The 23,602-nt window shown below is 42.5% G+C and overlaps 1 protein-coding gene across 6 annotated transcripts; it reads left to right on the forward strand.

The window, feature by feature from the left end:
* Positions 1–1,645: 1,645 nt before the first annotated feature.
* Positions 1,646–18,190, forward strand: LOC147456973 (formyltetrahydrofolate deformylase 1, mitochondrial-like). 6 transcript variants are annotated; one of them, XM_086512033.1, is made up of 11 exons: positions 1,646–1,664; positions 1,756–1,881; positions 2,076–2,262; positions 15,621–15,813; positions 15,889–16,010; positions 16,189–16,339; positions 16,416–16,489; positions 16,594–16,753; positions 17,510–17,608; positions 17,677–17,763; positions 17,869–18,190. In XM_086512033.1, exons 4-11 carry the CDS (start codon positions 15,655–15,657, stop codon positions 18,019–18,021), a joined length of 1,005 nt encoding a protein of 334 aa, XP_086368159.1. In that variant the 5' UTR covers positions 1,646–1,664; positions 1,756–1,881; positions 2,076–2,262; positions 15,621–15,654; the 3' UTR covers positions 18,022–18,190. The 6 variants fall into 6 exon arrangements, with proteins under 6 accessions (XP_086368159.1, XP_086368162.1, XP_086368163.1 ...); XM_086512036.1 differs by lacking the exon at positions 2,076–2,262 and having other exon boundaries at positions 1,647–1,664; XM_086512034.1 differs by lacking the exon at positions 1,646–1,664 and having other exon boundaries at positions 1,698–1,881; positions 15,648–15,813.
* The last annotated feature ends 5,412 nt before the right edge of the window (positions 18,191–23,602 follow it).

A 23,602-nucleotide genomic window follows, 5' to 3' on the forward strand; every position in this document is an offset into this window, starting at 1 on the left:
TGACACCAGTATTAGTTTATTAGAAGCTTAACTTAGTTTTCTGGCCTAGACCCCTAATAGGGGTATTGACTCATAGTCCTAATATCCTCGGTACTACCATTTCACTTTCTCTTTTGTTTCTCAAGCTCCTTCCAAAGGCAAGTGCATTGTTTGAATGCAAAACATTAATGACCGATAAAAAATGACGGCCATTTTAGAAACGCTTGGAATGCCATTAGCCATATTTAACAAATACCACCTCAAGAAAACCCCTTTGTAGTCAAAAGGTATTGTTGCTTCTTTACAAAATATCCACCAACAGCAAATCCAAAAGCTTCCTGAAAATAATACAAAGCTACAAGCAGGGAAACCACAAGCTTTGGGCCTAGTTGTGCAAGGCCTACAACACAAATTCAAGTGTCAAGCCAAAGGTCCTTCAGCTTTTGGCAACATCCATTGGAAGGAGCCCAACGTCTTCCAGGAAAACTCAGCAAGTACGATTATTTATACACATTCAACTAGATCGATATTCAAATGATGCCTCCCAAGTTGGCCTCATAGGAACTCTTCTCTCAGGTACTGCTCTCTGTTGGTTTGCCCCCTTGCTTGAGAAAGAATCTGCATTGCTACATAACTTTGAGGCCTTTGTACAAGAATTCTCTGTCACATTTGGAGAAACATACAAAGCAAGAGTAGCTGAAACAAAGATTAGGAATCTACCCCAAGGTTCCCGACTTGCTTCCGTGTATGCATCAGAATTTTGACAACTCACAGGTGACCTAACATGGCATGAGGATTATTTTATTGGCCAATTATGTTGGGGGTTGAAGGATGTTGTCAAAGATCTCTTGCTCACTATGCCAAAGGTAGATACACTCAGGGAACTCGCTGCCCAAGCAATTGTGTGATAATCGCCTATTTGAGAGAAGGCAAGAAAAAAATTTGCAGAGCTTCTTTGAATTCAAGCATGATGAAGACTATTGGAAATTTAACCCTCCAACAATACCAAGCTTCTGAGGCAGATTTGTAATCCAAGTTTGTAATCAAGTTCTCTTAATCAAGTATTAAGTCTTGTAATCAAGATTAAAGTTGTGATCAAGTTTCAAGCTCTTATATATTGTGAGCATCCTTTCTCACTCTCTGCTAGCTTGATATGCGCTCATAACACAACCTTGTCACACACCCAACCCCGCCACATCACATAGAAATTACTTTGCCCAATTCAAACCTAATGATGCACAACCCGCCCATAGCTGTGGTCGTTGCTCACTTTTCCACCAGTCGCCTTGGCTGTGTGTGTGTGTGTGTGTGTGTGTGAGAGAGAGAGAGAGAGAGAGAGAGAGAGAGAGAGAGATCCTCCTCATACTGAAGTTCCCCTCTCATGCAAACTTTAGTTCCCCATTTTGGCTTACAACGCTCCTCCATAGGCCCTCCACTGTTGATTTGAGTACATGAATTTATATTTCAAAAGCTTTCCCTTGAATCTCCTCAAGATTCTCACGAAAGACATTTTTCTAAAGAAACAGCAGCTGCGACGTTAGGTAGTGCAAGGAAGATCATTTCCTAGCCATTGATGTTGTAGTACTCACGTTTGGGAATACCAACTCTCAAGGCTTTGAAGGCTGGAGGCTTTGGACATCATGACGTCAAAAGTGCACCGATGTGACGCAGGCACCAGCTTCTTTGTAACCACTCTTTCGCTAACTTATCTGCTTTTCGTTTTGAGTAGTCTCCATCTTTCACTCTAAAATGCTGTTTCACAAACGCATACTGCAGATAACCTTTTCCTATCTGTCCGCTCTGAAGCAATGCAATCTTTTTGAACAGCCTATGCCTTCAGCTGCAGCACCATGAAGATTTACACAGCAGCATCCTCCCTTCTTTTTCATGATCAATAACATGGTATGTCATTCTTTCTGTGTAGCTTATTATCAAAGGAGGAAGTTTAAGTAGCTTTCTTCATCTGTTTGCTGGTCTTAAAGTAAGTGTTTTGCTGTTCTTGCATACTTCAGTCTGCAGACAGTTATCATTGTTGGCTCTAACGCACTTACTTGTTGGGATACCACCTGTTGCCCGCTGTTTGGGCTGTGCTACAGGGAGGAGAAAGTGTCGACGCAAGGAGAGGCACCCACGAGAGGGAACTCGCGCCCCGAAGGGGCTGAAGCTGAGGGGAGGGGCTGAGTGCCAAGGAGATTTATTAATGTATACTAGAAGCCACAAATGGCGTATGAGACAGATCGACCAGATGAGGCATCCACATGAGCTCTCAGTACATAGTAATAGGTATAGCTTTGTCATTTTTGCTAAAATGGATGCTTTGAGAGAGAGAGAGAGAGAGAGAGATTCCATTATCATTCTTAGAGGTCAAAGATGACCTATCGGACCAAAAGAAACCTATCATATGGTGTATGTGGAGCTGATAAGTGACTCAATGCACAAAAATTGTGGAAATGAGCATCGCAATTGAGAGCCCACATAGAGGATTGTGTGAAAACGTAGCAAATCTTGTGTTGATGTAGGCTGTGAATGCAACAACAGATGGACCTCGAAGCCAAGGCAAAATGTGCTCTTAATAAGATTACCATCAAGAACAAGTTTCCAGTACCCAGGATCATGGTACTTGATAGATTACAGGGTTCTACTTCTTTAACTTAAGAATTGCTATCATCAGATCAGGATCGCTCATATCATCAAGTACAGGTTTCTAGTACCCAGGATCATGATACTAGATCATGATACTTGATAGATTACAGGGTTCTACTTGTTTAACATAAGAGTTGCTATCATCAGATCAGGATCGTTCTTAGAGTTGTAGATCTCTCGGCAATTGTACTTTGAGATTATGAATATAAAACAAAGTACCAAAAGAGGCGCTTGACCTAGGGGGCCAATGCTCTGAGAGTGGAACTCTACCACTCCGTGTCTCTTATCTACAAAGTGAAATTCTCTCTTTCAAGTTGAAGTGTTTGCTATTTTGGTAAGGTCAGTAATTGTTGCAATGATTTATCGCCTTGCAAGTTGCAGTGGTTTATCATAGTGATTGTTTTGAATGTATTGGACCAAAGAGGAGCATTTGAATGCGAGGAGGAAGTCGGGCTCCGAAGCTCCTCTAATAACGAGAAGAAGAAGCAAGGAAATAAGAAAAGAAACATTAACAACACCAACAAGACGGATGTTGAAAAAGAAGCTGTGAAAGTTGAGCGGCATTGCAATAACTATGGCAAGAAAGGCCATTGTTTGCAAAAGTGTCCAAAGCGGGTTGGAGAGTCCTCTTCTTCTGATTGCAGTCCGGCCCCAACCTTCGTCCATTTGGAGATGATTTCCTTCAGACTTCTCCTTGATATCAAAGGTTGAGACAGTGCTTGCAGTGCAAGACTCTCGAGATTGGATTCTTGATATTAGTGCTTTGCGACGCATGACACCTTTGAAGGTGTTGTTGTCCACTATTGTGGTTTTCGTCTTTATTGGCGATAAATTGGTGATTCCTATTCAAAGCGAGGACACTATGGAGTTGATCCCAGACGACGAAGGAGGGCTGCATTCCTCCAAGATTCTTTATGTTCCAGAGTTAGGCTGTCACGTGACACATCCAACCCCATGTGTCCATGGACAAGCTACAGCATAACAGGGTTCAGTCAATCGAGTCAGTCTAGATTTAGAAGTGATCTGGCAGTTTTGTGAGTCTATTCGTAGACCGTGCATGCCCAGTCACTTAGTGTAGATGCATATCCTCTGGTTGCACACAGCATGATCATAAGCATTCCCATCAGAATCCTTCAGGGAATTTTCCAGTGCATTTAGCCTATTTTACCTATTTTTGACATTTTTCACTTATTATTTTTAAGTGACTTTTGTTGGAAAGTAGGTAGGGCAAATTGAGTAAGTTTGTATATAAGAAAAACTAAAGCTAGCATTATTTGGCAGAAGAGGCAACAGGAGCCAAGCTCAGCAAGCAACTTCTCAAGCAAGACCTTGGCGGTTCTCCCCTCCAAGCAAGACTTAGCATCTAGCGTTTTCTTCATCAGCATCAGCTTGCGTTTTTAGCATTTGCATCATCGCCAAACAGGTCCCAGTCCTTGGCGTTTTTGCAAAAAAAATGGTAAATTGCCGCAGTTGATTGATTTAGATCCGAAAGAAAAGATTCGATCTCATTGTTTGCGTGTATGTGGTGAACGGTTTGGCACTCCGTCTATTTGTTCATCTACATTGCATGCACAGTCTTTGGGAAAGACAAGATTTTCTCCATTCACTTTACATGGAATAGGTATGTTCATGGTTTTGTATTGGAAATGGTTTCATGAATTTTCAGCCATGGAGATTCTTGAAGATGGAAAAAGCATGACTCTAGACGAAGTTGAAGAATCAAAGGAGCCACAGGAGACTTTGTGTCGCTTTCGGCGCGGCCCAAAGAAGCAAGCGTTGCAGACCTGTATGAAGTTCAAGTATCGCACGACCCACACATCAGAGTGGGCCGAGGAAGAGTCCCTTCCAGGATTCCGGATGCTATTGGCGATCTCCCTCGACGCCATACAGTTCGGTACCAGTACCTCACTTTGAAAAGGAGGGGATGTCACGTGACACATCCAACCCTATGTGTTCGTGGACAAGCTACAGCATAACAGGGTTCAGTCAGTCCAGTCAGTCTAGATTTAGAAGTGATCTGACACTTTTGTGAGTCTATTCGTAGACCGTGCATGCCCAGTCACTTAGTGTAGATGCATATCCTCTGGTTGCACACATCATGATCATAAGCATTCCCATCAGAATCCTTCAAGGGAATTTTCCAATGCATTTAGCCTATTTTACCTATTTTTGACATTTTTCACTTATTATTTTTAAGTGACTTTTGTTGGAAAGTAGGTAGGGCAAATTGAGTAAGTTTGTATATAAGCAAAACTAAAGCTAGCATTATTTGGCAGAAGAGGCAACAGGAGCCAAGCTCAGCAGGCAACTTCTCAAGCAAGACCTTGGCGGTTCTCCCCTCCAAGCAAGACTCAGCATCTAGCGTTTTCTTTATCAGCATTAGCTTGCGTTTTCAGTATTTGCATCATCGCCAAGCAGGTCCCAGTCCTTGGCGTTTTTGCATCAGGATATCATCGCCACATACCCCCAAACCTAGCATTTCTAGATTGCAGCCCTGGCGTTTTTCATGAGGATTAGCGTTTCCAGATTTGCAACAGTAGACATGGCAATTTTCAGCAACGAAAGACCATCATTTCAGCCCTGAAAGAGTAGCAGATTCAGCCCAAGAAACCTCAGTATTCAGCCTACAGTAGATGCAGATTTTCAGCCCTAAAGACAAGCAGAATCAGCGTTTTCCTTAGCGTTTTCGGCAACAAGATTTCAGCCCATAGCATTTTTGGACAGCAGATAAAAGATTGCAGATTTCAGCCCTTAGGTCGGTCTCGCTATCCCCGTCGTCGTCATCCATCTAGCCTAGACTTGCATCAGTCACATGCATTCAGTTTGTGCCAGTTTGTGCAATCGATAGTAGACCACTCTCGCCGACGAGAGTGGGGCCTTTGGAGGAGGGTTTTACAACCGTCTTGGTGTCGTATTTCTCTTCTCTCTTCATCTCTCAGTCTCATACACTTGCACGCACAGTGTCCATTCACTTGTTTATGATCATAGCATTCTCTCATTAAGAACGGAAGGCTCTCCCTTCCCTAAGAACAAAAAGAAACCTTGAGCACAGTTCGGAGCACTCATCTTGAGCAAAGCGCAAACATTCATTCCGCTGCACCTTACATAGGCTTCCGCCTTATGTCAGTGCAAGTGGCATACACTTGGGAAGCAGGAATCTGGCAAGCATTTGAAGAGTGTCATGCAGATGAGGATGGAGAGTTTTCCTCCAATACCTCTGTACAATTTTGTGTGGACCATGGCACCGAGCAAGAGCTTGCGAATAGTGGATCACCCTCCGAAGATGAAGTAGTGGAGCGGAAGAATAGTATGGTAGTGGAGATAGTGCGACCTATGCTCGAGCATCGAGATCTGCCTAAGTCTTTTGGGGCCGAGGCTGTTGCTACAGCTGTTGATACTCTCAAACGTCTCCCTTTGACAGACCCTATTTGAGGCTTACTCTGGTAGAAAGCCTAATAGCAGTCTTCCATTTTTGGATTTTGGGGAGCGATGCCTATGTCGACGTTCTGAAGAAGCAACGGGGAAAGCTCGACTTCAAGTTGGCTACAATATTCTTTCCAAGGACTATGGACTTCATGATCTAGATAGTAAGGAGATTGTGATGAGCTGTGATGTGTGTGGGGGAGCAGGAAAGAGAGCCCACTTGCTGTTCTATGGAATGAGAGTGAAGGAGAAGGGAAGAGTGGCGCAGAAGAAGCTTGCGCAGAGAAAAACGTGAGAGAGAGAGAGCTCGTTGGATTTTTGGGAAAAGCCACGCTATGTATTATTTGGGCTTCACCTTTGAGTATATGAGTAAGTGACTAGGGGGCCATTCACACTTGGGCCCCCTCACTTATAAGTCTTTTAACTTATAAGTTAGTAAGTACAAGGCACTTAGGCCTTTATTCCCTAACAACCTCCCACCTAAAGGCAATGTACCTTGGGAGATCAAAGAATCAACTAACTATAATACATCAGCTGATCATGCACTTACTCATCCAACACCCATCATCTGTCGGCAATATGCAAACCGCTCTGCTAGAAGACTCTTGGTCAAAAGATCTGCAGGGTTGTCATCTGTGTGCACCTTGACAAGTGTAATGCTCTTGTCATCAAGCACACTCCTGATAAAATGATACTTCACCTCTATGTGCTTTGTCTTGGCATGAAAAACAGGATTCCTTGCAAGCATAATAGCACTCTGACTATCACAGTGTAGCACAGGAACCGGTGACTTAATGCCTAGCTCTTCTACCAAACGCATGAGCCACAAAGCTTCTTTGCATGCCTCAGTGGCAGCCACATACTCAGCCTCAGTGGTAGACAAAGCAACACATTTTTGCAGTCTAGAAATCCAAGAAACTGTACCTCCTGTGAATGTAAACACATATCCAGAGGTAGACTTCCTGCAATCTGGATGTCCAGCAAAATCTGCATCTGTAAAGCCATGCACAGATGTCTCACTCTTCCCAAAACAAATGCACAAGTCTTTAGTGCCTTTCAAGTATCTCAAGATACACTTCACTGCTTCCCAATGCTTTTTGCCAGGATTGCTCATGTACCTGCTTACTACTCCTACCGCAAATGCAATGTCCGGACGTGTAGCAACCATAGCATACATCAAACTGCCAACGGCTGATGCATAAGGAATCTTGGCCATTTCAGCCCGCATATCATCTGTGTTTGGGCAGTCATGTGCAGTCAGTTTTACATATGGAGGCAGCGGAGTACCAAGTGCCTTTCCCCCATCCATATGAAAACGATGTAGCACCCATAACATAATCTCGTTGAGATAGATACAGACGCCTGTTGGGTCTATCTCGAGAGATACGCATGCCCAAAATATGATTAGCATCACCAAGATCCTTCATGTCAAAGCGATTCTTCAAGCTTTGCTGTAATGCATCCAACTCCGTGACATTTTTACCCGCAATAAGCATGTCATCAACATACAAAATCAGCAATAGAAGAGATCCATCACTTGCCGTTTTGATATACAAACAGTGATCAGAATTACTTCTTTTGTATCCTTGAGACCTCATGAATGTATCAAACTTGTGATACCATGCACGTGGAGACTGTTTCAAACCATACAAGCTCTTCAAGAGTCTACATACTTTCTTCTCTTGCCCCTTTGACACAAAACCTTCTGGCTGCATCATATAGATCATCTCAAGCAAATCGCCATGCAAAAACGCTGTTTTGACATCCATTTGCTTTAACTCCATATCTTCAGAAGCAACCAGGCCTAAAACAAAACGTAATGTGGCAAGCTTTACTACAGGAGAAAAAATCTCATCAAAATCCACACCATGCTTTTGCTTGTACCCTTTAGCAACCAAACGTGCCTTGTACTTAGAAGAAGCATCAGATGTGACCTTGGTCTTGTAAACCCATTTACATGGCAGAGCCTTATGCCCTTTAGGCAAATCAACCAAGTCCCATGTATGGTTTTTCTCCAAAGACTGCATTTCCGAAACCATTGCTTTGAACCATTTCTTACTGTCTTCCCGTTGCATAGCCTCTTTATAGCAAGACGGCTCACCACAATCAGTAAGCATGACATAGTCCAAAGACGGTTCATATCTATCGGAGGGCCTTGTCACCCGAGTAGACCTACGTACCCAATGATCCATAACAGGTGGATTTTCAGCCTGTAAACCATCAAAAACAGCAGGCTGTTCAGCCGGTTGCATCGCAACAACGGGCGGTCTAGGAGCATCAACCTGTTCCCCTACCTGTGGTGCATCAATGGCAACTTGTTGGGGCTGATTTTCAGCAGCTAATGGCTGATTTTCAGCACCATTTTCAGCATGTAAAGGCTGCTGAACATTGGGCCTTCTTGGCTGTCCATATGTAACATCTTCACGAAAAACAACCCGGCGCACTTCCTCGACCTTTGTGGGCTGTTTGTGCATGCAATTCTCATTGAAGATGACATCATTGCTGCGTATGATTTTCCGTAATGCGGGATCCCATAATCTATACCCCATTTCACCATCCTCACCATATCCTAGGAAAATGCATTTATGAGACTTTGGTTCTAGTTTGGTGCGCAGTTCACTCTGGATGTGAACATAGGCCTCACAACCAAACACTCTTAAATGTGCATATGAGGGTGTCTTGCTAGACCACACCTCCTCAGGCACCTTTCCACCCAAAGCCTTGCTAGGTGAGCGATTAATCAAGTGAATAGCTGTTTGCACAGCTTCTGCTCAAAAACCATGAGGTAATGCAGCATGTGACAGCATACTCCGAACTTTCTCTTGGATAGTCCGGTTCAACCTCTCTGCAACTCCATTCTGAGAGGGATTAAAAGGAGCCGTGAGCTCTCTTTTAATACCTTTAGTAGCACAAAAGTCAATAAATGCTTTTGATACATACTCCCCCCCATTGTCTGAGCGCAAAGACCTAAGCTTCTTGTCAGTTTGATTCTCAACAAACGCAAGAAACTTCTTGAAAGTATCCAAAACATCGCTTTTAGCACGTATTGGATACACCCACACCTTACGTGTAGCATCATCGATAAACGAGACAAAATATTTCTTTCCCCCTAAGGACAACTGTGGCATTTCACATACATCGGAATGCACTAAGTCTAACCTGTTAGACTTCAAAGAAAGTGACCTTTTGTGCGGTGTTTGACTGTGCTTACCGTAAATACAGTGCTCACAATGAGAAAAATCAGCATACCTCAAACACGGCAAATAACCACAACGAGACAGAGTTTCCATTCCTCTTTTACTCATGTGTCCCAACCGGCCATGCCCCAAAGAAACACTTGGCTGCTCGGTTACGGCGACAACATGGTCACGCACACTAGATACATGCAAAGGATACAAAGTGTCCGATTTACAACCCTTGGCTACAATCCGGGCCCCTTTACAAATTTTCCACTTACTATCACCAAAAGTGGTGTGATAGCCTGCATCATCTAGCTGCCCTGTACTAATCAAACTCTTCTTGAGTTGTGGCACATGACGCACTTTGTGCAAAACAAAAGTCATACCATCAGCAAAAGAAAACTGGACACTGCCAATACCTGCAATGTCACATGCATAGTTGTCTCCCAAATAAACAGTGTCCTGCACCTCACCTGAGTACTGTGTAAACCAATCCCTATGAGGTGTTACATGAAAGGAGGCACCTGAATCAAGAATCCAAGTATGCATGTCCACATCAGAACCCATAGCAAGGGTATGTGCATCCACAGAAGAGGCATTGAGTACATCAGTGCTGTTGTCACTGTCACAACTACTAGCAACATTGATTTCCTCAATTAACACAGTGCTCTTCTTGGCATTTCCCTTGTCCTTTGCATCAGTTTCAGCACCCTTGTTCTTCTCTTTCTTCCACTCATAGCATTCCCGTTTATAATGCCCTTTCTTTCCACAATGATGACACACAACATCTTTCCTACGAGATTTGCTGCGTGCCATGTCCTTACTGTCAGATTTCTCCCTCTGTTGAGACCTGCCTCTCAAGTGCAATGCATTAGAAGACCCACCTGTGGTGTTCTTCCTGTTCATCTCTTCCATCAAGAGAGAACTCTCTACATCTGCATACTTAAGTGACGCACTTGAGTTACTAAGAGCTGTCCGGAATACATCCCAACTCTCGGGCAATGTGCATAGCAGAAAAGTAGCTTTGAACTCCTCATCAATCGTGAATTTCAGCTCTGTCAGTTAGCTGAAAATAGAATTGAATTCATTGAGGTGCACTGACATGTGCGTACCCTCCTTCATGCGGAGATCCATAAGCTTCTTAAGCCAATACACTTTACTGGCAGCACTCTGCTGTGCATACAACTCGTCTAAACGCTTCCACATACCCCATGCTGTCTGCTCATTCTCTACATTGAAGAGTAAATTGTCAGACACCGAAAGCATGATCGTGGAGCGAGCCAACTCGTCCACTTCTTCCCATTCTTCAACCTCCATATCAACCGGTTTCACACCCTATAACTTAATAGGTTTCGCCTGTTTCTTCTGCAACATCACATTATAACATTGCTTCTTCCATATAGCAAAGTTATGGGCACCTTCAAGCTTGCGAATGTGCAACAAATTGCCACTTTCACTGCTAGAAGCCATTCTGAGTGATTGCAAACACTGAAACCCTGTTTTGCCGACCTAAACACGCCCAAATGTGCGCAATCGGGCAAAAAACAGCTTGCTGTTACAGAAAAACAGCGAGCAAATTTCACGCGAAATCACCCCAAAACGGCGTACATTCACTGCCAAACCCTTACCAAAGGTTTCCACAAGGTGTATACATCATTTGCTTGCTGAAATTCCCTGTTTTAGGGCAAAAATCAGACCTGTAAACACCTGTTTTGCTGAATTTTCAGAACCTCGTTGGTGGAAACACCTGTAAGATTGACCTGTGAGACTTGCCCTAATGAAATTGCATCAAATTGACCCCGAAATTGGTCAATTTCAGCAGAAATAGGCTGCTGTTCGCCAGTTTTTGAAACCCTAATTTGGGGGAAACTGTCACCGGAGGTCGATTTTACACGGTGAGAGGATCCCTTCGCGACAGAGTTGATCGAAAACGGTTGAATATCCTTCCCGCAGCGAGCAAAAACAGAATTCTGATCTGTGTTGCGAAGATGGCTCTCTTGGAAACCCTAAAGCTCTGATACCATGTGTGGGGGAGCAGGAAAGAGAGCCCACTTGCTGTTCTATGGAATGAGAGTGAAGGAGAAGGGGAGAGTGGCGCAGAAGAAGCTTGCGCAGAGAAAAACGTGAGAGAGAGAGAGCTCGTTGGATTTTTGGGAAAAGCCACGCTATGTATTATTTGGGCTTCACCTTTGAGTATATGAGTAAGTGACTAGGGGGCCATTCACACTTGGGCCCCCTCACTTATAAGTCTTTTAACTTATAAGTTAGTAAGTACAAGGCACTTAGGCCTTTATTCCCTAACAATGTGATCTTTGATGAGCAGGTGGTAGAATTATTGCATGCAAAGTAAGCATTGATTGTGAAGAAATAACATTGATTCACGTGTATAGTCCTAATGTTAAATTAATAAAAAGAGATAGGTAACATCACATGGGTTTAGTGCACTATATGAAAACTCAGCGAAGATTGACTAGTATTTCCACCCAATACCACACTCCTCACTGGCTTAAAGACCTTATGTTAGAATATGCAAAGGAATCTGAATTTGAAGATGAGCAAAGTGAAGGGCAAAAGTGTCAAAGGTGGAGTGGAAAAGGGTGAATCAGGTGATGATCTGGTCTTCAACCGCAAGAACCTCTCCTCTCATGAACATGCAACCAATGGATCTCTGATCTATCATAGCATATCTCCTCGTAGACGAATTCCAATCGTGTACCCCCCACCGAACGGGCACGAGTAGCAATTTGCAAGTGCACATGTGCATATAGGGGCTCAAAGTGGAGGAGAAGTGGAGCGCTAGATAAAGAGAATGAGATCGTTGGCAAAAACAATGGGAGAGAGAGAGAGATCGATGGTGCACAACAAAAATGCGAGAGAGAGAGAGAGAGAGAGAGAGAGAGAGAGAGAGAGAGGCGGCACACAAACGCTAGAGAAAGGTGTGCCCAAACGCTGGAAGCAGTGCTCATTGATACAACATGCCAAAAGTAAAAGGGGGGGGGAGCCTGGGAGGGGCACTGCATGTATAGGGTAATAAGCAAATTGCCCTACCAAGAATAAAAAACTCCAGGATTCTAAAAATGACCAATAACTGCTAGTAAATATGTGAACTCGCTAAAATTGAGCCGGGACACATTATTAGTAGAAGAACTGCAGAACACTTGAGAGTTTGACCCTGGGAAACCCTAGGAATGGGGGTACCGCCTCATGCCAGCCTACCGTGTGGATAACACCGTGGAGTGCATCGCCAAGAAAAGGTATGCCTACTTAAAAAATAATCGGCCACTACCACAAAACAGCCCTCATTCTCTAATTAGCTCTTGGGAGATACTAGAGCCACCACCAAACAGGAATCTGAACTCTAACACCCCCTCTCAGCTCTTGGACAGGAAATAACTCCAAGGGAGATGGCATGAGAGGATAATATTGCATGTGGAAGAGGTTTGGTGAAGATATCAGCAGGGCTATTTGACGTTGGAATATACTCTAGTCGAATAGAGCCATCCTTGGTCTTCTCACGAACAAAATGGTACCGTATCTTGACATGTCTTTACTTTTCTTGCATTCTATTGTTTGACCATCCGTCAACGAGAAACTTTGCGGCAATAAGGCAAATGCTTCAAATGTTTTCAGACTGGACACACCTCCTATATCTGTCCCAATAAAGGTGATAAGACTCCAAAGGAACCTCCTGCCAAGAAAGCCAAAATTGTAGTAGGACTTATTTCTTATATTTGCAACATCTTTGTATTGGATGCTTCCAAAGAATTATAATGAGCTTATGGAAAGTCTCATGGCCACAATGTAAGGTGCAGCGGAATGAATGTTGTATTTTCTCAAGATTAGTGATCTTTATTGCTCAGGGTTCGTTTTAGTTCTTTAGGGAAAGAGAGAGCTTTCCGTCTTGTAGAGTGCTGTGATCACGAACAAAGTGAGTGGATATTGTGCGTGCAAGTGAATGAGACTGAGAGAAGGAGAGAGAAGAGATACGACACCGAGAGTTTGTAAAACCCTCCTCCGAAGGCCCCACTCTCGTCGGCGAGAGTGGTCTACTTTGATTGCACAAAGGTGTACAATGCGAATGCAATGGACTAATGCAATGGGACTATGCCGATGACGACGACGGTGATGACGACAATGACTTGATGGCTGAAATCTGAGATCTTCTAATCGCTGAATTCGGGGACTGTTTCGGTGGCTGAAAATGACTGTTTTCGTTGCGTTTTCTTGGCTGAAAAATGAGGTTTCTTAGGGCTGAAAACTGATGGTCTTTACGGGCTGAATCTGCTACACTTTAGGTGAATGATGCCAGTCTTAATTTGCTGCTGAAATCCAAAAACGTCAGGGCTGAAATTGGTCCTTGTGTCGCTGGGGTTCTGCAAATGCAAAAACGCTAGGCTGATCTGTTGTGTTGTGATGACGCCGGGGCTGATCTGCTGTGCACCAATCGCCAAGGCTGATCTGATGCAAAAAGGCTAGGTCTTCTGTGGAGAAAACGCCAGAGTAGTCGCGGGGGTTGGTCTTGCTGAGAAGTTGCTTGTTGAGCAGGATGCTCCTGCTGCCTCTTCTGCCATTTAGTTGGGTTTGCTTATACAGAAACTTAGCAAAATTGCCCTACCTACTTTTGTTGGAAAGTCACTTAAAAATAATAAGCAAAAATCCCAATAAATAGGAAAATAGGCTAAATGCACTGGAAAATTCCCCTAACTGATGCTAATGGATTTTGATGGGAATTCCGATGATCATGTTGTGTGCAACCGGAGGATATGCATCTATGCTAAGTGACTGGGCATGCACTGTCTACGAATAGACTCACAAAAGTGCCAGATCACTGCTAATCTAGACTCAATTGAACTGACTGAACCCTGCTGTGGTGTAGCTTGTCCACGGACACATAGGGTTGGGATGTGTCACGTGACACACAAATCCCTTATCTCCTTCAATCCAAGAGCCACCAAGAATTTTATCTACCCAGAGTTCCTCAAGCAGATGGACTTTGAGTACGATCAGTTTGCAGGAGCCATTGAGGCCGAGTTAGCTACAGGGGATACTAGGAAAGTTGTACCACTGATTGGTGCCCTTTCTCTCACCATTCAAGGGTACCATGGAAAGGCAGGCTTTCACATTATGAAGTTAGGGCATTGCAACTCTCTTTAGGGCATGCCTTAGCACGACAATATTGTTCAGATTTGGAATAGATGCGGCACTCTGATCCAGGATGGTAAGTGAGTCGTCCTTCGAATTCGAATGATACAAACCAACCCCGAATGATTTTAGTTTTGCTTTGATACTTTTTATTAAGCATTGATTGAGAATATTGTTTGAAAATTGTTTGGATAGATTATATTTGTTTTAAACTTGTCTTGGTGCGGCCGATTGAATTTGTTTGATTATGGTTTTGATACTGGTTTCACTGCTACTTGATAACCTTTGGTGACGCAAACTCTGGTCTTGGATCGTCTAGTTATACTTGGGACCTCTAAACGATGCAAGTTGCGGTCTAGGGAGCCTTTAGTTGTAACTGGAAACCTCCAAGCGATGCAGGATTTGGCAACATGCATCACTATGTCCCTCAGGCTTGTAGACCAATGACGTCAGAGAGGTGACAAGCTCTTTTCCACAAGGAACGAGAGTTATAGGATTGTTTAGGATGCATACAATGACAACTTGAGGAGTTTCCAAGAGATGAGTTTTTGGTGAGCGCGAGCTTGACACCAGAGAGACTTTTAGTCGCGTCCAGACTGAGAAATTCGAATTCGCCTATCATGTTTTGATTTCAAAGTCATCAGAGGGCTTACAAAGCCATTTGAGCGCCTTGGATGAGTCTTGTACACATAGAGGACTAACAGTGAACCTTGGGAAGACCAAGGTCATGATCATCTCTCTCTCTCTCTCTCTCTCTCTCTCTCTCTCTCTCACATATTCTTTTAACAAGGAAACATCTGCTATTATTAAATATATTGAGGGTGCATACCCCAAGGTAAAAAGCACATATAGAGGAATGCTCTAGCATATCATCTGCAATGAGTAAACCAAGGCTAGACCTTGTTTTTCAACCTCTCAGACCTCCTAACATGAACAACTCTATCAAATACAAGAATTGGAAAGCTCCTCTCATACTGTGTCATCAACACAGTTAGAGGAATCTCATCTCTATTAGAACTATCCATAGGGGGGTGACAGGGAGTATGCCACCAGGCTCCATCAGGGAAGGAGGGGGTACGGCATCTGAAGAAGTGTGTGCCTCTTTCTCTGCACCGTGGCGATCTTGTATAGGACAAGCTGTTGTAACATTTGACAAAAATGCATTAAAGGGGAGAGAAAAGGCAGAGTCTGATTTGGAATGATTACACACCCTTAAAATTCACTGGACTGTAAAAAATCATCTCCTCTTTGTAGGCAAGGAATTGACTGTTCATTGGACAGTTAAGCTATGCAGAAGCTCGGGGCCTCGTATCTACTGCGCATTACTGCAAGAAGTGTTCTTGGTCATGTTCGCCACCAAAGCAATAGCGTGCTCACCAAATCTCCTGCTCCATTCATCAGCCCCCCCCACAAGCGGCTCCATGGCATTCATGCATTCGAGTGTCCGGTACTTACTTTCACTAAATGGAGTCAAGTTCTGAAACACTGCACAATGATCAACCTGTAAAGATTGTGGGCACAGGATCAGGTGGGCATCACAGCTAAAATTGCGGCATGTATGGCACGACGTGGTGCAAGCATATTGGATGTTGATGTACATGTCAATTCTGATCTTGTCCATGAGCCTGCCTTCTTTGCAAGAACGTATGTCTCTCTCTCTACCATTTTGAACCTCATGTTTCAACCTTTCTTTAATTACAAGGTGCAAAACCAGCCATAAGGGATCTGGATATAGTTTATGGTTTTCTTTGTTTCCCTGAAAATTATTGCCGAGCTACTTTGTGATGTAACTGTCTAATCCGGATTCTAACACATATGTCAGTGAGTTTGTCTTTGATCCCTCAAAGTGGCCACGAGATGTAATGGATGAAGATTTTATGAAGTTGAAGAAAGATTTTGCTGCAAAGCATTCGATTGTTCGAGTACTGGAATCAGATCCTCCTCTAAAGATAGCGATTCTTGTTTCTTGGAAGGTAACGTAATGATGCCTACTTGTCAAAAGAAGCACACTTCCAACCTCACTATATATGATATACTGCAAAATTTCAGGACCATTGCTTAGTAGACTTGTTACATTTGTGGCAAGAAGGGAAAGTTCCGGTTCAGATAATGTGTGTGATAAGGTGAGCTCTTTATCTTGCCCCTAACCTATGCACATTTTAAGATGCATTCTTTTCTCTTGGGAGTAGCTGGTGATGTATCAAGGTTATTTCTTTTGTTTTGGCAGTAATCATGTACGAGAAGAAGACACCCATGTTATTCGCTTTTTGACAAGGCACAAAATTCCCTACCATTTTGTTGCTGCAAACAAGGATAAGGGGCAGGAGAAGGAAATACTTAACCTGGTTGCTCAAACAGATTTTTTGGTGTTGGCTCACTACATGCAGGTAGGGCTTTGTAATTTTATTTTATTTCAGTCCTTGAGAGGGCACTTATGCAGCACATAATTATTTATACTACCTTAAAGTTGGATGGAATGCAAAACGGAAACGGGGATCTCAGAACTGGAATGGGCAGGAATGCCATTCCCAGTCATAATTGTCACATGGAATAGGGACACGAATGGGAAAATGGAAGGCAGAATGGGCAACCGGGACCTCAAAAATGGCCATTCCCTGTGACTATGCCTTCAGAACATGTTACTTGTTTTGAATTGGCATGGACACAGGCAACCTGTTGCTTAGTTCAGTAGTTGTCATTCCACCGTGGATCTCTCTTTCACCGGACACATCTTGAAGGATATTGTCACAGCTTTCAAGCAAGCATGTTAAGTGTGGGTACAGTTGAATTTTAGGCAGCAAGAGGAAAGAGAGAGGGGACTACAATGTACAGGCGATTGGTAGGTCTGTTCGGGATAGATGGCAATTCCTTGTAAATTTCTTAGGGCTTCTACAAGAAGTTCATTCAAACCTTTGTGGTATATTAGGTGGACAAAGGTGGGTGTTTTGCCCCGGCTTGGCATGTCAATCAGGCTATTTAGAAATGATAAGTTTTTGTTTTGCGTCTCTGCCTTTTGAAAAGGTGCAGTACTGACGAGGACTCCACTAAAGACCACCTGATGGGGCACAAGGAGTATGAATTGCTTTTCTGTAACTTTCAAATGCCCATCTGTGTTACAATCAACTTGCTTTTTGCTTAGTCAGATCTTATCACCGGAGTTTCTGAAACTTTATGGAAAGGATATCATCAACATTCATCATGGGCTTTTGCCTTCTTTCAAGGGGGCAAATCCTTATAAGCAGGTGATCTTAAATGCTTCAATGTTTGTGGTATGAAAGAAATCATGACTTATGACTCCCTTTCTCCACAGGCTTATGAGGCTGGGGTGAAACTGATTGGAGCAACAAGTCATTTTGTGATAGAGGAACTGGATGGTGGGCCCATCATTGAGCAAATGGTACACCACATTCAAGTTGTGAATAGTATTTGATGAGATTTGATTTTTTTACAGTCTAAGGTTACTGTTTTGCAATAATATGGTCTGAAGGCGTTTGTATTGCAGGTGGAAAGAGTCTCCCATCGAGATGGTCTTGAAAGTTTTGCAAGCAAATCTGAATATCTAGAGAAAGCTTGCCTTGTAAAAGCCATAAAGTACTACTGTGAACTTCGAATTATCCAGTATGGTGGTGGCAAGAAAACAATTGTATTTGACTAGCCAATTTGATTCCAAGGCCTGCCTGCATATTTTGTAATTGCTGGAGTTTGGTTTTGTAAATTGCTTATTTTTTTTGCAGGCAAGCTTTGACTCTGGGCTTACGTCAATTACCCGGTGTCCTGTCTTGTTTAGAAATAGTATTCATTAATGCTGGTTTGGAAGAGCTGGTCTAATGTTTGTTTGAGGCTGGTACTTGATATGGAGGATGCCTATCCTTAAATGTTCTTCAATTAAAATAATTTTACCTGTACGAAACCTCAAGAGAGACTTGACATTATCAAAGATTGGAGGCTGGAAAACACAAGCTCTCTAAAGAAGATTTGTTAAGATTTGGAAAGACTACTCATACAAGAGGCCTCCCCTACTGGTGACAATAGTGGTTGCTGAATGATCCACTTATTTTGTCTCAAGGCTAGCACTCTCGTGCCCAAACCTGTTGATTCCTTAAGGCTTTGATGGATTTTTGACGGATTTTGACTTAAAACTGTTTTGTGGTTTGGATCACCTCTAAACTTGTTGTGAGGACAAGGGTAGGCATGCATAGACAAGTGGCTGTGTATGGAGGCTACATAGAGGTTGGTTGGGGTGGCCTTGCCTGTCCACAAGACCCTTGTCCTCGCACTTGCTTTTCAGTTGTGTCCTATTTGTTAATCTGAGGACCCAAAATCCAACTCCTGATTGTGGACTACGAAGATAGAAGGTAACTACGCTGGGTGGGATACATTTGAATTGCTCAGACACCATGTCAAAAAGAATCATCAGCATCAGTATGTAATTAGTCTTTGCCAATATAAAGAATAGTTTCCTTGTTAATGTGTAGACATGATTTCACTTTCCTGGAGAATCATATACACGCAGCTGAGATTAGGTGTTGTGGATTGTGGATGGGCTCTGCCGTCGGATCCCCTCGATAACCAGTGGTAAACTAGGGATAAATAGTTCTATCCTAGTGGGGTATCCAACGGTGATCAATGATATTTTGATACATTAGTATATGACACATACTAAATGGTATATAACACTTAAATCTACAATATGTATACAACTCATGGCATAAGCAAAGAATATTTAAGTTTATAAGATTTAGTTTTGATATATTATGTTCCTAATTGCTACAAATAATATTATTATTGGCAATGTATCCACATAAGACACAAAAATTAGCATTTCCTTTTGGAATAGGATACATCAAAGTATCTAAACTTCCTTTGTGCATGCTCATTTGAAAAAGACAAATATAAGCTCTTTTTTTCATGAGAAATTGGTATCAACATCAATGAAACTGATCGTTTGCATTGCATCAGATAATTGAAGCATTGGCTCCTTGGTTAGTTCACAAATGCAATCATCAGTTGGACTTTTGACCTCCCATCCAAGCTTCTCTCACTTCTCACTTCCAATCTCAACCATAACGACATGGAAAGCCTCTCAATAATATAAGCATTGGAGGATTTTTAAGCTTTTGTTGACATTTCTTGTTAATAGGTTGTGATTGTGAAGCAAATATTTCATTTGCAATAATATAAAATGGCATCAACATAGAGTGTGAATTATGTCCACATGGCCTTAAGGTTTTGTTTTTTCCTTTTTATGTTTCTCCATCATCTCGAGGGAAGGGTTCACCTTTTAAACATACCTATAGCAGGTGTGTTCAAACCCCGCTTGTACATGTAATTCATTGAAAAAAAAATTATTCGCTTGTACATGTAATACGCTGTATAAAGTTTATAAAACGGTTTTGAGTGGACTCACATTCTACTAAACATTTTGAGGTGAAATCCTGGGGGGAACGAGGGAGAACACTATACATATCCATGTATTTACTACTATACATTGCTCTTCCATTTAGACCCACACGAATTTTTTGTTTTGCACTTCTTACATCAACATGGGCAAAACTCGACATTACTTAAATAAGTTACCATCAAGCTATCTAGGTGGGGTTTCGAACACAGACACACTTATGCATCCAACGTAAAAATCCAAGCCGAATCCCTCATCATCAAGCGAACTATGACCCTATATAAATCTTAGAGTGAGCTAGCTATCGTTCGGGCTGGGGGGGACGCGGCCGCTCTGCTCCTCGCGTTTCCTTGCCTGCGAGGGTCATGGAGCGAAGAGGTGCAAGGGGGCTGCCTGCGACAGGAGACCGTGCTCGGGTAGGGCGGCTTGAACAACTACAGGGAGGCGATGCCTGTCAGGGGGGGTTCTACCCCGGTGGGGGGCGACCGGCCTTCTCACACTATTTGTCCTGCGTCTCTTCTACCGCCCTGATTTTTGCAGTGGGAGATGCATCCCTCACACCTCTCCTGGGGGATGCATGTTCCCCATGGTTCTGTGGCATGTAGCAGGCTTCGATTCTGGTGGCAGCGAGATCATTAGTGGAAGGGGCTGGCCTCCCAAGGGCCATGACCTGGCTGTATTTATTTATTTTTTGCGCATGGCTCGGATGTGAGATTTGCAAAAAACGAAAAATAATAAAAATCTTAAAGAGTGTGCTTCAAAAGTTCAAATGTTTGGAGGGCCTATTTAATTTATAGTATTCATACTAGAGTCTATCTTATCGATTTTAAAAGGATCTCACTAAATGTGTTTTATTGACTTTTTAAAAGAAACCCTTAGTGTTGTTTTTAAAAGAAACCCTTAGTGTTGTGTTGGGTTAGGAAGACTTTCATTGTTTTCACACCTTTCATTCACATGCTGACATGTCTTTACTTTTCTTGCATTTTATTGTTTTAGAATGCTAAAGTGAAGCTTCACCTTGCATAATTTTAGTAAATTTTACACACACACATACACGCATATATGTTTTTTTTGCATTTATTGTTTTAGAATGCTAAGGTGAAGCTTCACCTTGCATAATTTTAATAAATTCTATACACACACACACATATCAATTAGTTCTTTTTATTTCACAACTTCACATGGCTTTATATTTCTTGCATTTTATAGCTTGATTCTAGTCAGTGTTAACGTTCGAAAAAGTCTCTTTTATTAAGCGGTTACTGATCGAGTTCCCTCCTCATATTAGCAAAATTTTTGAGATTTGCTAAATTTTTGGACGACTCTTTCATATTTCATCGGCTTTTTTGTCGTTTACCATGGTTTGCAGCTGCTAGTCTCGATTTTCAATCGGCTCAAAACTAAGCTGAGGCAATCCTTTCCCAAACACTGATACCAGTTTAATTCAACCTAACAAATGTATCACTTTCTTATTGTTTTTGAAAGCCGTCGGGACCCTTTCACTTGTTATACTCATTTCATTTACCCATTGGTGAGAAGAAAGGTCTTTCGGGAATCCTTTTTCTTCATGAATGAAAGGATGGCAATAGTCACAAGACATGTACAAGTGTGATTTGACACGATTGCTTATGTGATAGAGATGGATGCATTTTCTTTGAAAGGGGCATTTAATATGCAACGGGCATGACCTCGGTTTTTGGCGAGCATTGATAACAAGGGCTTAGTTTTGAATGTGAAAACGAGAAAAGGAGAAGGGGGCCGGGGGGGGGGGGGGGGGGGAGGGGGGGCACATTTATAAGTGACACGGGGCGAGAGTCGTGAGATCGACGGCCGGGGCATTTTATCGGCGATACGTGCGTTTTGGAGCGTCGGATAGATGCAACAAGGGGGGGCAAGGTTTTATACACGTGTCATCGCCATATGTGCAACGACGCACGGTAGGCGGGGGCTGGTTTGAAGATGTGGGAGCGTGTAGAGACAGGTCTTAGGTTCGAGTCGCGAGCGTCGACGGTGGGGAGCCTATTTTTTTATCCCATGTAAATGGGATTAACGGTGGATTAAACCCCCATCGTAGATCCCTCTACTTTGGGCGTGTCACTTATAAACGGAGGAGAGGGGGGGGGGATCTTACATCAGCACAAAGCCTCTCTATAAAGCTGGTTTCCAAAGAAACAAAATTCTTACAATCTTAGTGTAGAACTTTATTCTTGAATAGGCATAAGTCAAGGCCAAACGTTCTTCTTTCTTGACGGTAGAACTTAACTCTTGAATAGATGGTAAGGTGCTTGAATAGTATCCTCGATGTTGAGGGTTCATGCATGGTTGCAGCTCTCCCAGAGCCAATCGTGCCAACCTCGGAGGTTGAATGGTGGGTGCTCTTAAAACGAGTGTCTCAAGGGGTGTACTAATAAGAAACCATTTATGTCAAGTGTATTTAAGTCATACTGAAAAAACCCCTATACTTGTATATTGTGAAGCAATAAAGTGATCCCTTTTTGTTAAAGTTATGGAATTTTTGAAATTTTCAATTAAGAAACTTTCCAATAGTGAACTAATTTAAAATAGAATCCATTTTATGAATTAAATATCCCTCTTTTTAAACGAATGTTATACACTAATTTTTTTAGGAGCACCCCCTAAGCTGAGTGTGCATGTTCTTTGCCAGATGCTTTTATGTTTTTGACAAGTTATGGCTTGCAAGTTGAAACCCGAGGACAATGGCTTTCTTAATGAGGAGGGTATTATGATATCTATATATGGTACACTAATATAAATTTAATGTAGGATTCATAGGTGGAAAAGAATAATTTTGGGTATGTATACTTGGGAGATGATGAAACTTGTGAGATTGTCGGCAAAGGTACAGTTTCTATCAAAACTTCTGGATTATCTATCAAGATCTAACGAATTATGTTAAATACATATGGAGAACGTTGTGCTATTCGTAAGAAAGACACCTCTGATCAATCTCTCTCTCTCTCTCTCTCTCTCTCTCTCTCTCTCTCTCTCTCTCTCTCTCTCTCTCTCTCTCTCTCTCTCTCTCCTGTGGTAGATTGGTTATACCATTTCCCTTTTGAATAACACGTCTTGAGTTCAACTCTCCTTGTCAGATAGATCTTTAAGGTCTCTTAGGATAGTTTCCTACGGCGTTAAAATTCTCTTCTTATCGGGTGTATGCTTGTGGGTGTGGGTGTGCTAATAAGAAGAGGAAAACGGTATAACATTTCTATCACCCAAGTGTGGTAGATTGGTTATGCTATTTCCCTCTTGAATAACAGGTCTTGAGTTCAACTTTCCTCGTCGGATAGATCTTTAAGGTCTCTTGGGATAGTTTCCTACAACGTTAAAATTCTCTTCTTCTTCTTCTTCTTCTTCTTCTCTTTATTTTTGTAATCCTTCTCATACTAATGAATAGGCTCACATGGGTTCATTGAGGGATCCATATAGGGGGGAGTGTCCATTTCCCTAGTGCTCGTGTGCTCTTTTCCTCTCAGTCCCTCATCTACTCTCTCTTGTACATGCATATAGTTCTCTCTAAAATATGTGTATGTCGTGCTCTTTATTTCTTTCTCCTCTCTCTCCTCTCTCTCCTCTCATTACAAAGATCAAGGTGAAGTCATTGTTTTTGGAGACATGAATGCTCGCACAAATATGCTACAACACGACACACAACAAGTAGACATGCCGCATGTCTCAAGAAGAATGGATGACTCATACATGTATAATCGAAGTTCTAATGATGCAAAAGAAGTGGATCACTATGGAAAGTTACTTCTACATATGTGCAATAGTACCGGAATGCTCATTGCAAATGGTGTATCTCTATGGCAAGGCACCA

Source organism: Adiantum capillus-veneris, chromosome 5 (genome assembly GCF_014529385.1).
Source record: "Adiantum capillus-veneris isolate H3 chromosome 5, ASM1452938v2, whole genome shotgun sequence".
In the NCBI taxonomy this organism is placed as follows: Eukaryota; Viridiplantae; Streptophyta; class Polypodiopsida; order Polypodiales; family Pteridaceae; genus Adiantum; species Adiantum capillus-veneris.